The following is a 15,231-nucleotide window of genomic DNA, read 5'->3' on the forward strand; positions in this document are numbered from 1 at the left end:
TCCAATTATAAGGCTCCCCCTGCCCCGCCCACTCCTCCAGGGCCAGGGCGGCTGGGCCAGCCCCCAGTCACGAGGTGGGCTGTCCCCCCCACCCCTTCACACAGCCGGCAGGGGGAAGGAGGTGGGGGTTGGAGGCTCTGTGACGCCCGGCCCCCGAGAAGCGAGGTGACATCTTACCCAGTAACTCAGGCACCCTCCTCCATTCTGGGGGGCTAGGCACGAAAGGGGAAAGAGCAGCATCTTCCCGGAGCACCCACCCCCTGTCCTTGTCTCTTTCTGCGGTTGAATGAATAACATTTGGGGAGGGGGCTCGGGGCGGAAATCCTGGGTCAGGGAAAAGACTGGGGGCTTGGATTCCTGGGCTCTGAGGGGAGGGGGCTGGACAGAGATGGGATGAGAGGGGTGGGGCAGGGTAATCCATCTGCCTAAGGCCTAGGCTCTTAGAGGGGAAACCCGGGTTTTAATCTTAGCTCCTTCTTTGTGATCTGGGGCACAGATGGGCACTTCTCTGAGCCCCCTTCTCCATGTGCAGAATGAATATCCAGCCCTTCTCCCTGACGCGAACTTCGTAGATCCCAGGAGCGCCTACACCCGCTCTACTCGCTCCTGGAAGAATTTGTGCTGCCGGTTAGGACCGCAGACTCTGGAACTAAAAGGCCTGGGCTCCAACCCGCGCTCAGCTGCCAGCTGTCTGACCTTGGCCCAATGATCTAGCCTCTCTGAACACCCTACTTCTTGGTCCACAAAACCAGGGGAAATAGTTGCACCCACGCCGTCGTCTGTTGATGCAACAAGCCACGGCATGCATGAAATACGGAGAGTTCCTGGTACACAGCAGGGCTCGTCGCAGTGACCCACAGCGAGCTCGGTCACCTTCCCAGCAGCCTGTTCTTGAATCCTGTTTCACAGAGAACCCCAAGCTGAGTGGACGTGGATGAAGCCACAGGGTAAAGGGGCTGGGTTTCCCTCCCGGTCCCTGGAGAGTGTGTGGAACACGGGGTTCTAGGAGGTCGGGGGAGGCCAAAAGCCTGGTCCCAGGAAGGTGACCCCAGTGCCAGCCGGGCCCAGGCCTGTTTGCTTTGGCCTCAGAAGGCGCCGGCAGGGAACTAGTGGGTGGCTTCTCTGGGTAACGAGGGGTCATCTCTGCTCAACCGTCTCCCTCCCCAAAGCCCGTGTGTGGTGTGGCGGGTTTCAGTTCCCGTCTGGAGAGGTGTGGGGTGGGAGTTTACTGGAGACCTGGGTAATTAAACGGACACCTCACCTCCTCCCCACCTATGCTGGAGACGACTCTGCCCAGGCCAGAGCCAGACTCCGGCCTCTCTCCAGAGGCCCAGAAGCCCTTCATCCCCTCAGGCACAGCTGATTGCTTCTCAAGTCTCTCGAGGTGCTGGAATCTTGGCGTGGCTTCTGAAAGCGCTGACCTTCCGACCATCCTCTGCCCCTTTTGGAAGCCGAAGGGCCCGCGGAGTCCCAGCTTGTGCCCCAATCCCTGCACGGACACATCGTCCCTGTGGCTTCAGCTGGCAGGCACGGTCTTCTGTGGCCACTCTAGCCAGGCCAAGCCGGGGTGAGTGACCACAAGAGCGAGCCCTCCCGGGGAGGGAAGGCCTGTGATGTGCCGGCAGAAGTCACACAAGTCACGGGGAGGATGTGTGATCTCAGGCCAGGCGGGGGCTCCCTCGCCGTCCGCTGGCTTCCAGCCTCCACGGCGCCCCCTGCTGGCCACTGTAAGGTCCGTCTGGGCGGACTGGGCAAGAGGGGCTACACGGAGGAAAACAGAGGCCTCCTATTCCACTTTTTTTCATGTATATTTTTTGTTGGCTTTTTTTTTTTTTCTGTAAAATGTCCCGGTTCTTCCATAACTTATAAACATGATTTATACTGAGGGATGGGTGGGGAAGTGGGCGGGGGCAGACTGACAGGGGATGGGGAAGCTCCTCTTCTCGCTGCCCCCTCAGGGCCGGGCCCAGGGCCCTTTGGGGGACTGGGACGCCCCAACACCTCCCTGAGGTTGTCTGGCCACCTCTGCCCCTGGTGCTCAGAATCTGGCGTGCCCCTCGATTCTGGAATCCCTCCTGGGACTCCAGGCCCATGGGCACCCTGCCTCTGGTGCTCCGAATCCTGAAGCGCCCGTGGTTCTAGAATCCCCCCTCAGCTGCTGGGGTGATGGGTCCCCTCCTTTCCGCTGCCCCCCTGGCCCCCGAGGAGGGAGGGAAGGGAGGGGTAGGAGGGCTCAGGTCTCCCCTCCATGGCAGGGGGAGGGGAGGTGGGATCTGAAGGAGGAAGGGTGGAAGGCGGGGGGGCCAGCAGGGGCTCAGCCGATGGTGAGGCCAAAGCCGCACTGGAACTTGTTCTTTCGGTGATTCAGGAAGGCCCCGAGGGCCAACGTCAGGGGCAGGGGCGGGAGCTTCTTCTCCAGCGTGGCGCCCACAATCCAGTTGCTGTCCATGGAGCCTGCAGGTAGACGGCTGGGTTGAGAGCCAACTTCCCATCCTGTCCCCAAAGAGTCGCGCTCCAGGCCACCTCAGATACCACCAGCCGGACTGCCCGCTTCTAGATCTCTGCCCACACTGTTCCCACCACCCGGAGACCTCTTCTCGAACCCCAAGTTCTCCAAGCCCAGGAACAACTGGCTTAGTCGTCCTGTACCACGCTCCCCCCGCCACTCCGGGCAGCCCTCTGCCCCACCCCCAACCGTGAGCCTTGGGAGGACGGTGCCCGGCCACCGCTCTGTCCCCAGCACCCTGGCACAAAGGCTGGCCTCAGAGCAGGTGCTCACATCTGCTGAACGAGAGACTGAGCCCTACGCGTGTGCAAGCGCGTGGGGCCATCCCCACACCGTGCGAAGGGCCAGTCGCTCATCTCACAGGAGCGGAGGGCAGCGCAGTGGGAACGCAAGCCCGGCCTCGGAGAGCAGGCTGACTGCAGAGAGAGGGGTCCAGGGGCAGGCACAGAAGGTAGGCTTCAGAGGCAAATAAACCCCTGGGCCTCGGAAAAGCCCTGCCCGGGGCTGAAGGAAGCGGCTTTGCGGGGTGGTCTTCACATCCCGCCAACCTGAGAACCACTGAGGTCCGAGGGGAAAGACTTAAGACTTAGCGTCAGGACCAGAGTCAGCCCGGGAGGAGGCTCTGGACGGGGCTGTGACCGTGCACCTGAGGGAACCTGTCCCCACTCACGTCAGAGGAGCGGGGTGGCCCCGATGCACTCCGAGTCGCCTCCCGCTTGTGAGAAAACAGAAGAGGACCAGGAGTGCCAAGCTCAGGTCTCCACCAGCTTAACAAGAGTCTCCAGGGAATTTGGAGGCCCCCTCCCCCGCCCCCTCCCCAAAGTGCCAGCACGCTGCCCTCCACCAACTCTTTTGGCCTACACACCCGCCCCGGGCCCAGTCACCTGTCACCTGTTTTCCAAGTATGGAAACTGAGGCCTGTACCTTTGAAGAGGAGGTTGGCCTTGGGCAGGTCCAGCTGGTACCCGAAGGAGACACTGGTGTCCTGCATCCTCGTGCTGGCCTCGAACTCCACGCCCACCTGCAGCTGGAGGGGCCAGGGCAACACGCAGACAGTCAGCCTCCCGGGACGGACTCCCGGGCACGCGGGCCCCTGGCAGCCCGCACCTGCAAAGTGCGCCCTCGCAGCCGGTCCCTGGACCAGCTCACCTGGTCGCTGGCTTTGTGGTAGTACGTCGCGTGCATGCCCGCCTGGCCCAACGTCACTGTCGCCAACCAGTTGTTCACTGTAAGACAGCAGGGTGGAGGGTGGGGCGGACCACCAAGGGGGCTTGGAAGGCAGGCCCGTCTCCTCTCTCCTCCCTCAGACCCGGGCCCCGGGCCCCTGGCCCCCGGCCCTGACCCCTGCCCTCGGGCCCCAGGCTCACGTGTGTATTTCCCAGCTAGAGACATGACCGTGCCTTCCTCCCCGGGCCGCCGGTGGTAGACCAGCTCTCCACCCAGGGCCAGACACGGCGTGATGCTCTGCAGGTAGTGGGCCACGAGGATACCTGCGGGTGAGATGGGGGAGGGGTCACCTGGGCTTGGTGGTCAGCTTCCGCCCAGCCAAGGTGCCAGGCCGGACTCCCACCCCAGGGAGCTTTCCAGGTTCGCCCCTGCTGGAGGCGCAGGGCCTTCCCTCAGGCCTCCCGCGCCCCGTGGGACCTCATCAGGTCTGTACCTCCCCACGAGGCTGGCGTTCACCTGCCACTCTATTTACAGAGGAGACCACAGAGGCTAAGGAAGTAAGTCACTGATCCGTGGTCACAAGGTATGTGAGGGGCAGAATCTGGGCTCCTCTACCTCCCAGGCCTGCGTCCTGAACCACTATGCTGCTGGGAGAGGCAGGAGGGTAGGGCTGGTAAGAGCACACCTCTGGGGGCCAGACAGCCTGGGTTCAAATCCCAGCCCCACCACCTGCTGGCAGAGTTAATGGCGGGCCACTGGCGTCACCTCTCTGTGAATGGGACTGTCTCTCGAGGTTATGCTGTGGCCTAGAGGAGCGAATGAGGCGCAGGGTAGTGTGACCCGCGCTTGGTGATTGCTGGGACTGGCCACGGTGAGCTTTACGACTGGTTTCCTCTGCTCCCTGGCTGTAGGGACAGCCCTGAGACCCCTATTGAGCGCTGGCCAGCAGGCGACCGCCCCCTGGTGGGCGGAAATTCTCGGAGTTGGAGGACTGGAGCCTGGGAGAGTAGACAGCGCAAACCAGGTAAACAGAAGAAGCAGGGGGAGGGCCGCTGACGTAGCAAACAGGGCCCGTACACGGACTACACGGACACAGTCGGAGTCGGAGACATGGAAACGGGGTCAGAAAGGGAGGGAGGGAGAGGGAACGGAAGATTCCCTGGGGGGAGAGAATGAGCAGACACAGACAGGCTGAGAGGGTGGCCCAGTGAGGAAGAGGACGGAGAAAAGGGGAAGGCCGGACGCAGAAGGACACGGGGAGAGCGGAGAGCAGAGTGAGGGGCAGGAGGCACGGAGAGGCTTCCCAGACCAAGAAAACCACTGGGTCTAGGGAGGCTGACGGTTCATGGCCACGGCTCTGGGGCTGTGTCTTCTGGGGTCCAGGGTGGGCCGAGCTGGCCCCCTTATGGGCTTTTGCGAGCCTCAGTGCGCATTCCTTCCCCCCCAGAGTAGGAGACTTGGGGCACCCATCCAGCCAGGCTTGTCCCCCCATTCAAGGAGGAGCAAACTATGGCCCAGAGGGGAAAAGTAACAGTCTGTGGTCACAGACAGATTGGCACTTAAACTCAAGGGTCTCTGGCCTCTCGGCTCTGGCACCTACTGAGACTCGGGGCTGGGGGACCCCCAACATCCCCTCGATCTCCCTGCCCGTCCCCTGCTCTGCTGGTCCCAGTCTCACCCTCTCCAAGCAACTTCATGGGCAGCACAGAGGGACCTTGTTCACGCACACACCTAAACCTGTTCTCTGCCTTGCTCAGAATTTGCCATGGCTCCCCAGTGCCCAGGAGAGCAGGCTGCAGGGCCCTGCATGGCTGAGCCCCAGCTTCAAAATCGGGCCCCTTCCTCTTCCTGTGACACAGTCAGCTACGCCCCTCTAGCAAATGAATACGTAGAGCTCACGCTTTCCTCAGGACCACGCACACGCTGTCCTTCCTGCCCGTACTGCCCCTGACGAGTCTGGCCAACTACATACTCGCACCTAAGTGTTTCCTGGAGCAGGTTACTTCTCTCCAACACACTCCCTGATCAGAGTCACGGTCACCAGAGGACCGTGGCAGTCGCCCTGTCCTGGCCTCCCTGCTTTCACCTTGGCCCACGCCTGCAGTTGGCAGGTATACGCTGAGAACTATGGTCAGAACACGGTCTCCACTGCTCGTCTCACTCCAACGGATCCTGGCTGGTTTCCATACTTCGCCCCATTCTCCCTGCTCCCCAAGCACCTTCCCTGGGCTGCTTCGTCCCGGGGCTGCCCGGCTTGCAGATCTTCACCGGCTTCACCCCTTCCCCCATCTCTGTCTCCCAAACCCGGCCTGTGCCTCCCGCTTGCATCCAGACCCAGTTCCCCTAAGGCATCCGGGCGCCCTGAGGCAGGGGCTTCACCAGAATGAGCGGTTCTCAACCAGGGGCCACTCTGCAGTGCCTGGAGTGGCCGGGAAGGGTCTTGGGAGTCCAAAACCCCATGAGAAGGAAAGAAACTGAGTTAGACCTGTGAGCAAAGAGGTGGCCTTGGCCAATGGGCAGAGCCAGGCCAACCTGGGCAAAAGTCGGGTCTCCAGTTTTGCCTCCCCAACCTGCTGGGCAGGGAGCCAGGGACAGACGGGGCAGGAAGAAGGCTTGGGCTGACTCCCCCCGCCCCCGCCTTTCCCCTGCTTGCCTGGGACCCACGCACACCAGGAGTCCTCGGCGAAGTCCCCCACGGGGCAGGAAGGGCAGACACCCCAGAGCAGATGGGCAGGTAAGGGCAGCACCCGGAAGGAACGCAGTTCTCGGCCCCAGCCAGTCTGCTCCCCACACTCTGTGCTCCGTAGGCCTCAGAAGCAGTGCCCTCCTCACCCTCCTTTGACTAAACACCATTTTAGAGAAGCTGTTCCAGTCACTTTAGGTGAAATGGAGTGTGTATGTGTGTAGGGGGGAGTGGTAGTTACAAGCTTTCGTGGCAACCTGAACTTTTTCCGTGTTGAGTTTTTCCCAACAGTAATGAAGTCACTGTGTGATTATTTGTTTTAAAAGCAAATGTCGGGGTGCCCGGGTGGCTCAGTCGGTTAAGCATCTGACTTCGGCTCAGGTCATGACCTTAGTTTGTGAGTTCGAGCCCCACGTCAGGCTCTGCGCTGACAGCTCAGAGCCTGGAGCCTGCCTCGGATTCTGTGTCCCCAGCCCCTCTCTGCCCCTCCCCTGCTTGTGCTCTCTCAAAAATAAACATAAAAAAAAAAAAATCAAAAGCAGATGTCTCCTGCACTGGGCTGGGAGCCCTGTGAGGGCAGGAAGGGGCCGTCTCAGGCACTGCTGGGTCCCGGCACCACCCTGCCTGGGGCCGGGCACATGCCGGGTTGTCAGGAGAAGGCAAAGGCTCTAGAGAACGAGTTGAGGCCACGCAGAGGGAACCAAGAAAGAACACGGGCCCTTGAGGCAGGCCACGATTCACATTCCAGCTTCTCTGTGGGATCCCTGGGCCTCACTTCCCCCACCTGTGACATGGGGGCCATGAAAACAGGGACAGCCCCTGCCGGTGGAGGGACAATGTGGAGACCCCACACAGGGAGAAGCCTCGCTGCGCAGCTGGCCCCACACTCAGGGCTGAAGACGGGCTCCCCCGCCCCAAATCCTTCACCGAGACGCGGTCGCTGTTTCTGTGCCCTTGTGACAGGGGAGGCTCCATGCGGTTGGAGCCACCAGGGGCCTGAGGCCGAGCTGTCCGTGGAAAGTTACTCGCGTGCTCAGCGCTCATCTGGGCCAGCAGTGTTCGTGTCTCAGGGACACGAACCCCTGGGAAAAGGGAAAGACCCCTGGGAGAACTCAGGGGCGGACGGGTCACTGCTGGCCTTGGGCTCCGGGGCAGAGGGACCCGGATGGAGGCCAGTGTTGGGAGGCACGGGGGGACCATCCAGTGAGCGTGTGCGAGGGCGGGGGCGGGGGGGGGTGGTACTGGGTGCCAGAGACACACAGCATGGATTCACGAGTCTGACCCGCTGTGCGTCCTGGGGAAAGCGCTTGCCCTCTCTGGGGCTCGGGACGATGAGCAAGCTGGCAGCGCCCACCTGGCTCTCGGGGACTCAGGGAATGGCGGCGGGACGGACACATGTGCAGGAACCCGCCCCCCCCCCCATCCTGCCAGGTGTTCAAACCCGGACCTACAGAGTCACGCCCTCACCCAGCTCCCACCCCCAACCCCCCGGCCAACCCCAGGGGCTCTGCTCTCACAGCCCGTCCGGGCCTGACCTCCGCTCACCCCTCCAACGGCTCCCGCAGTGGAGCCCCCTGTAGTCTGCTCTCCCCGGCGGGGCCCGTTAGAAGCTACACCAGCTCCTGTCCCTCTCATGCTGACAATGGCCCCTGACGCAGAGTGAAGGCTCAAGTCCTACAGAGCCTCCTGCGATTTGGCTCCTCACCCCTCACCCCTCACCCCTCACCCCTCGGGCTTCTAGCTCTCCCTCCTACCCCACCCGTTATAAAGCCTCCGGCCCCAGGGCCTTTGTGCCTGTTGCCCCCTCAGGCTCAAGACCTCCTTCCCCCCACCCCTCTCTGCCGGGTACCTCCCCTCCCGCCCTTAGTCTTTGTTCAAGTATCACTTACAGAAGGGGGCTTTCTCCGAGGACCCCATTTTCGAAGGCCCTAGTCTTTCCCAGCCCCTATCGCCTGACACGGACACCTTGTCTTTTACGCGATGCTTTGCCAGCATCTGCGTCCTCTGGAATGGAAGCTCCCAGAGGGCAGACTTAACTCTCCTTTGCTCCCTTCTCCTCAGGGCCTGGAACGTGCACGGTACACGCCCAGGCAACACGCATTATGAATGTTGAGAAATCAGACACGCAGAGCCAGAAAAAAGGGGAACCAAGGAGAGACCAGACGTACAGACACAGGTCGGTCGGTCCCTGCCCACACCAACCCGAATGGGAACTTTCCTCGGCCGCTTCTGTCTCAAGACTGCCGGCCCCCCGCCCCCACAACTGCACGGGGACTCACCCTCCCCGTTATCTATGCAGCCCAACAATCCAAGCCCGTAAGCAGTCAGAGCAGCTCACGTTTCCCTGGGACCCATTTCGTGTCCCACGCCACTTGAAGTTTTTTTTTCACACGGATGAACTTAAACGAACTTAACCAGCCTGTGGGGCAGATGAGGAAACGGAGGCCCGCAGAGGTGATGGAACTCGCCCACGACCGCAGCGAAGTCAGTGGCAGAACTGGGGTTTGAACCTGCTCGCTTGCGCTCAAATGCTAGACTGCGGGAGGCTTCGAGCTCACGTCTGCCCCTGGCCATTTCCGGACGGTGGGAAAGGATGTCCAGACAAGGGACTGGACGTGCTGGGAAAGCTGGGACTGAGATCTACCCTCCAAGCCCTGCGTCTCTTACCTGAACCCACCAGGACGTCCGGGTTCCCCAGAGTGACGGCGGCCGTGAAGTCAGAACCCCGGTACTCCCCATCCACCTGCCAGTTCACGAACTTGGACTGCTGGGTCTGCAGGCGGAAGGGACGGTGTAGAGGGCAGCCTGGTGCTCGGGGTGGCCGGGGGAGCAGCCGACCGGTCTCTCACTTACCTGGATGGCCATCTTGGACCTGAGGCCAGGGCCCAGCTGGTGAATGACCTGAGCATTGAGGCTGCCGCTATTGTCCATGTCACCCACCAGCACGGGGAATGCCTGTGGCACAGAGGGCAAGGTTAGAGGTCAGAGGTCTAACACAGAAATACACGAGTGATGAGCCTAGGTGAGAAGCCTAGCGTCACAAAAACCCACACTGAAGTCCCCTCCCCCAGGAAGCCCTCCCTGACCGCCTAGGCTGAGTCAGGCTCCCCTCCCCCATTTCAGTCCTGGCTACCCTGGACTGTCTGGGGACAGTCCGAAAGGTCTGTTCCCTTTCTCGACTATGCTGCGAATCCCATGGCTGTGTCAGTCACCGCTCCGTCTCCAAAACTGCCCAGCACAGGGCTGAGCACAAAATGGGGTACGATGAAGGTTTGTCAAACACGTGAATTTATTGAATGGAAATAGTCGATATAAGCAGAGACCCGATTCAATCCCCTGGCTCCAGCTGTGTCCTGCCCAGCCTCCTTCCAGGCCCCCCGTTTTGCCCCCATTCCCTTAGCCTCTGCATGGCAGCCTGAAGGGTACTTCTAAAAAAAATTTTTTTTTTCTAACATTTATTTGTTTTTGAGACAGAGAGAGACAGAGCATGAACGGGGGAGGGTCAGAGAGAGGGAGACACAGAATCCGAAACAGGCTCCAGGCTCTGAGCTGTCAGCACAGAGCCCGACGCGGGGCTCGAACTCACTGACCGAGAGATCATGACCTGAGCCAAAGTCGGCCGCTTAACCGACTGAGCCACCCAGGCGCCCCTGAAGGGTACTTCTAAAAGCACAAATTTGACCACCTTCGTCGTTCAGATCTTTCCGTGGCTCTCCACTGCCCCCTAGAGAAAGCCCACATGCCTTGTTTGGCATTCAAAGCCCTGCACGATCTACAGTGCAGCCCTGCCCTACTCTGGGTCATCGCTGCTTGGTGACCCCGGCCCTGACCCAGCACAGGGCTGGGCAGACGACAGGGCTTCAGGATGAAGGAATGACCGGCCATGTTCCAATGACCTCGGAAAGCCAATCCCCACCTCCCAACATCCTCCGCTCCCTCAACAGCTCCCGCCTCCTGCGACACTGAGCCTTGGTTAGAAGACAGACACAATACATTACAGATAAGAGGAACCTCACCTCTGTGGGACTCAGCTGCTTTGTCCCCACGTACGTGACCCCGAAGTGGTAGTTGGACTCCCCGATTGTGCTGAGGGTTACCGTGTGGTTCACCTGGGAGAAGAGGGCGGGCTGTGGAGCCGAGTCTGTGGGCCAATCGCCGATAAACCCAGCTTCAACCTGCCCCCAGCAAAGCTCCCTTCCAGGCTAGGATGGGGACGCTTGCCAGTCGGGCTTCCCCACCAGGGAGGAAAAGACACGTGGCTAAGGGCTGGGCAGGGGATGAAGACGGGGAGGTTCGGCCCCACCAGACCACGTACTCAAAGAAACAATAAGTTGGGGATGTGGCTACATACCCGGTACTTTGCCTGGATGTTAAGGGGGGGAGGGGTACCTCTGGATTCTGGGTCCCTAAACACTTCCACTGGACCCAATGAGCAGTCAGCCTGGCACTGTGTCTCTGAGTCTTTTCAGGTACCAAGGAGCCTAGCCCTTCAGGGGGAGCAAGGGGGTTGTATGTGTCGGCGCAGGGAGACGGCTGGGGTGACCGCTGGAGGGAAAGGGCACCAGGAGGGCTCACCTGGAAATGGTTACTCAACCCTTTGTTGACTGTGAGCTTGACACCTTCCATCTGAATGGGAAACAGCTCTGAAGAGGACAAACACTGTCACTCTCCACTCTCCACACACGCACACCCCCACGCAAACACATCTCACCCCTTCCTGCCCTACCATCCCCGCACTCCCTTCTCCAGGGACCCAGAAGCAGAGCACTGCACGAAGTACCCTGGCCAGGAAAGAGACCGTCTAGGCTAGTAGATGGGGCCAGGACCAGAGCCTCCGCCTGCATCCAAATCCCAAAGCAACCACCTACTGCCCATTTGACTCAAGACAAGTCGCTTTAACTCTCTCTGTCAAACTTGTCACCTATGGCATCTGTAAGCTCACCACGTGGAGGCACCGCAAACATTTCGTGGGGTGACATGCCCCGAACGCCAAAACAATGCTCAAGAAGCCATCACCGCCTTTGCTATCATACTTGTTCCAAGCCAAGAGCCAGAAGCCTTGAATTCCACCCCCACCGGACCCTTGCTGACACAGTGACCTTGGGCCTCAGTTTCCTTCCCGATCACACAAGAAGGCTGGCTTGGCTGATCCCGGGGGCTCCTAAGATCCCTAAGGCTTTACTCCACTGCTCTGGCATTCCATCCTGAGGTTCCACCATTTGATCCCCTCGTTCTGTGCTCCAAGTCCAACGTTCCACCTCTCGATCCTAACGTCAACTCCTAACGCTGTTAGTTTCCAATGGTCCGTGCCAATTCCCAAGGTCCTCAGAGTGCTCTCCCTCCCCCACTCCCCCGAGATCCGGGCCCTCACACCCCTGCCGGGTCTCTCGCCCCTCACCCTTGCACTTCCGGTGGCACTCCTCGAACGTGCCCGGGTTGGGCAGGCAGCCGCAGGCCCCATCGTCCGCAGTCCCTGCGGCGCTGCCGGCCGCAGCACCGGGGGTCCTTTCCGAACCTCGACCCGCACCAGCCCCAGCGCCCAGACCGCCCCCGAGTGGCGGCAGCGTGAAGCCCGGAGGAGAGGGCGGAGGCGGCGGCAGTCCCACGAGGGCGGGCGCGGGCGGCGGCGGCGGCCCTGCGGGAGGCGAGCTAGCGGCCAAGACGTTCCCCATGGTCGCCTGCAAGGGGAAAGGTCAGAGGGCGAAGGTCAGGGCCCGCGCACTCCAGGTCCAGTCCCAGCCAAACCCGCTGTGCCCCTGGCCCCGGTTCTCACTGGCGGCAGCGCCTGCACCCGGCCTGGGCTCCGCTCCCACCCCGTGCGCCACGCGCAACCGAACCCGCTGCCGCCGCCGCCGCCACCGTCGCCCCGCCCCGCCTAGCCCATTGGCTCAGCGTGCCCTGGGATCCGCCTACTAGCCCCAAGGCCTGGCCCTGCAATTGGAGTCATGGCTGGGAGTCCCACCCACCTCTTTGGGACGTCCTTTTCTATTGGTTCCCACTCACAGGCAGGTCAAGGCACACCTCCCCGCCTTTGCCATTGGCTCGCAGTGCTCACATCTATTGGCTCGCAACGCCGCGGGTTCCGGTGTTCGTCCGTCATTGGTCTGCGCTGCGCACTTTGAAACGCCCACTGACTCGTCGCCTCCGCCCCTCTCGAGAGGGCGTCCCTCTTTCGACTCCGCCCCGCGGCGAAGTTGCCATTGTAATTGGTCTGCTTTGGCCCTTGAAGCATTCTGATTGGCTCCGCGGGTACAGGAGGCCGACCCTGGTGACGTATCCGGCCTGGTACGGTCATTGGCTAACGTGCCAGGGTCGAGGGACGCGGGTAAAGGTGGGTTGCGCGGCAGAAGCTGCTAGGCAGCAAGGTCAGGCCTCTCGTCCCACCAGGCACCGCGGCGGACGGGCAGCCCCTAGGTCCAGAGTCGGCGACCAAAACCCGGAAGTGCTGACCCTTCCCACAGTGCCTCGGGAGAACTCTAACCGGTTTATGTGAACCCTGTCCTGCGGCTTCTTACCCACAATGCCCCTTACCTACTTAACGCGAGACAGTTGCGGTAGACCCACCCCTTTTGTTACCCATCATCCCTTCTGTTCCCCGCCCCCACTTGCGTCACTGCGGCTTCTATCTTTGGCCCATTCATTCCCGTCCTATTACCCAGCATGCCTCTGTCCCATTCATTTCAGCCTCATTTCTTCAACTACCTATAGCTCGTTTCTGCCTGTTCACTTCCATCATCCTAGCGCTTCTTTAATTAGCCATGATGTTTTGGGTCCATTACCCATCATGCCTGCCGGCCCTGTTTCTCTATTATTCCTCTGCCTCTGGCTCATTCATTCAGTTCTATTAACCATAATGCCCTGAGCTCCTATTGCATTGTTCGTAATTTTGCCTTTGGCCTATTCTTACTTGCCATTTATCCTTTAAACCTGAGTCCCTCAAACTGAATTACTGCCATTTCTATCTTTGTTCCGTTTATTCCTGTCCATTACCCATAGATTGTCGTTCCCTGTCATTAACCACCGTTCCCTGGACTCCTCCCCCTTTCCTTCCATTATCCACCATTATGTTTTTGGCTTACGCGTTTTTGCTCATTATCCGCTCATATATATATATATATATATATATATATATATATATATTTTTTTTTTTTTTTTTTTTTTTTTTAGATATCTTTGGCCCTTTTATTTTTTGCCTGTAACCCATCTTGACGTCTATCCTACTGATTCCTTCGAGCTCTAGGCGCCCTCTTCATTTCCCATCATGTTCCACTCCCATCCCCTTCACATCCCGCAGAAAACACAATTTGACACCCGGTCAAAGTATAAACTCAGATTTTGTAGGAAATGCTGTATTACAAAACTGTATTATATCCCCACCCACCCCCTCCAACCCCCACCCCCTGCCAGGAGACGTTTGGGTTCCATCCCCACTGGGCAGGAGTAAAAGGACTCAGTAGTCTTCAGCGTAACAGCAAATTCTTCTCCTAAGGCTGGGACTGGCAAGGCACACTGCATGAGGCTTACCTCATCCTAACCCCGGGCTGGGGCTTAATTCCCTCTAGACAGGAATTGGGGTAGTGGGGGCTCAGGGAAGGGTCTGGACCCCTGAGACTCCTGCCTGCAGGAGGGAGATGAGGAAGTTCCGCTTTGGGCTGGGGAATCCCCTCCCTCTTGCCTTTGGGGAACAGACAGGGTGGGGAGGGGGAGAGTGGGGCTCTGCTGCCTGGAGGGCTCAGGTCTGAGCAGCAGGGTGCCCCCACCAACTACCCCAGGAGAGCTATTGGGAGTTTACTTCCTGAGGACACATCAGAGGTCTGGGGTTCTTCTTTGGGGTTTTGAGGGAGTCTGGAGATGACGGGACGTGAGAGGTATGATCTAAAGTCACAGTCTTAGGAGTCCTCGGGTCAGAGGCTGTGCAGGAATGTGCTTCCCCACCCCGACCTGAGATAAGGTTGCCAGGTTTCTGTTGTCATGACTGGTTTCTCTGGGTCAGAGATCATGGATTAGAGGTCATTGTGGAGCCACCGAAGTAGAAGTCACAGATGAGATGCATTTTTGTGTGTTAACTGACAGTGGCCTGGCCTGGCAGAAAGTTGAGGGATCAAAAAGTGAGAGGCAAGAGGCCAGGGCCACGGCAGCTCACACATACATGGCTCGGGACATGACAAAGCCTTTGCTCCGGTAGGAATCAGCGGGGCTAGAGTAGGACAGGGCGTCATAGATGGGGTTGATCTTGTCCAAATAGTCTTCCTCCTCCTCCTCCTCCTCCTCTAAGTCCAGGGAAACCCTCTCCACAGCAGGTGGCCCTGGAGGCACCAGGATGGGTGACCCCAGGCCTGTAGCCCCCAGGAGCAGGGGCCCTGACCTCTCTTCCAAGGTGGGCAGCTCATGATATCGAGGCATATCCTGGGGGCAGGGAGGGAAAAAGCCCAAGGTCATCTCCTGAGCACACAGAATCCCAATCCGCCCCTTGACCCCCAAATCTCGACCATCTCCTTATGCCAACCAGACCTAACCTTACCCCTTGCGGCCAGGGCTGAAATTGCTCTGGGGCAGTCATACGGCTTATCCAGAACTCAAAGCCCAGACCCCATCGCTCCTGGGCCTCTCCTTTGTCTTTTGATCCCTGACCACAAGTCTTTCTCCACGAACCTTTGACTTCAATCTTCAATCTTACCCTCAACTACTTAACCTTAAGGCCGAAACAGCTCCTTGAACCTCGGTTTGTCTCAACTTTGATAGGACCCCTGACATCCAGCAGACCGCTTTCACTGACTGAGTGACCTTGAGCTCTAACCTCATGTTCTTGCGCTTTTTCAACCAAGATCTCCCCCACTGAATCCTAAACACATCTTGATTCTCTAAGCTCTGACCA

General features: G+C 59.6%; 2 protein-coding genes across 3 annotated transcripts in view; both read right to left on the minus strand.

The window, feature by feature from the left end:
• Positions 1-1,789: 1,789 nt before the first annotated feature.
• Positions 1,790-12,340, minus strand: TOMM40 (translocase of outer mitochondrial membrane 40). 2 transcript variants are annotated; one of them, XM_042969550.1, is made up of 10 exons: positions 12,323-12,340; positions 11,755-12,034; positions 10,932-10,999; positions 10,373-10,465; positions 9,210-9,311; positions 9,024-9,129; positions 3,874-3,996; positions 3,656-3,732; positions 3,431-3,533; positions 1,790-2,454 (listed from the first exon to the last, which is right to left on the minus strand). In XM_042969550.1, exons 2-10 carry the CDS (start codon positions 12,026-12,028, stop codon positions 2,315-2,317), a joined length of 1,086 nt encoding a protein of 361 aa, XP_042825484.1. In that variant the 5' UTR covers positions 12,029-12,034; positions 12,323-12,340; the 3' UTR covers positions 1,790-2,314. The 2 variants fall into 2 exon arrangements, with proteins under 2 accessions (XP_042825484.1, XP_042825483.1); XM_042969549.1 differs by lacking the exon at positions 12,323-12,340 and adding an exon at positions 12,130-12,216.
• Positions 12,341-13,753: 1,413 nt separating this feature from the next.
• Positions 13,754-15,231, minus strand: part of NECTIN2 (nectin cell adhesion molecule 2) — a 30,018-nt gene continuing 28,540 nt past the window's right edge. The window contains exon 9 of the mRNA XM_042969249.1: positions 13,754-14,762. Coding sequence (XP_042825183.1) covers positions 14,496-14,762 — 267 coding nt within the window. The 3' untranslated portion in view covers positions 13,754-14,495. The remainder of the gene's footprint in view (positions 14,763-15,231) is intronic.

The sequence above is a fragment of the Panthera tigris genome, chromosome E2 (assembly GCF_018350195.1).
Source record: "Panthera tigris isolate Pti1 chromosome E2, P.tigris_Pti1_mat1.1, whole genome shotgun sequence".
Lineage (NCBI taxonomy): Eukaryota > Metazoa > Chordata > Mammalia > Carnivora > Felidae > Panthera > Panthera tigris.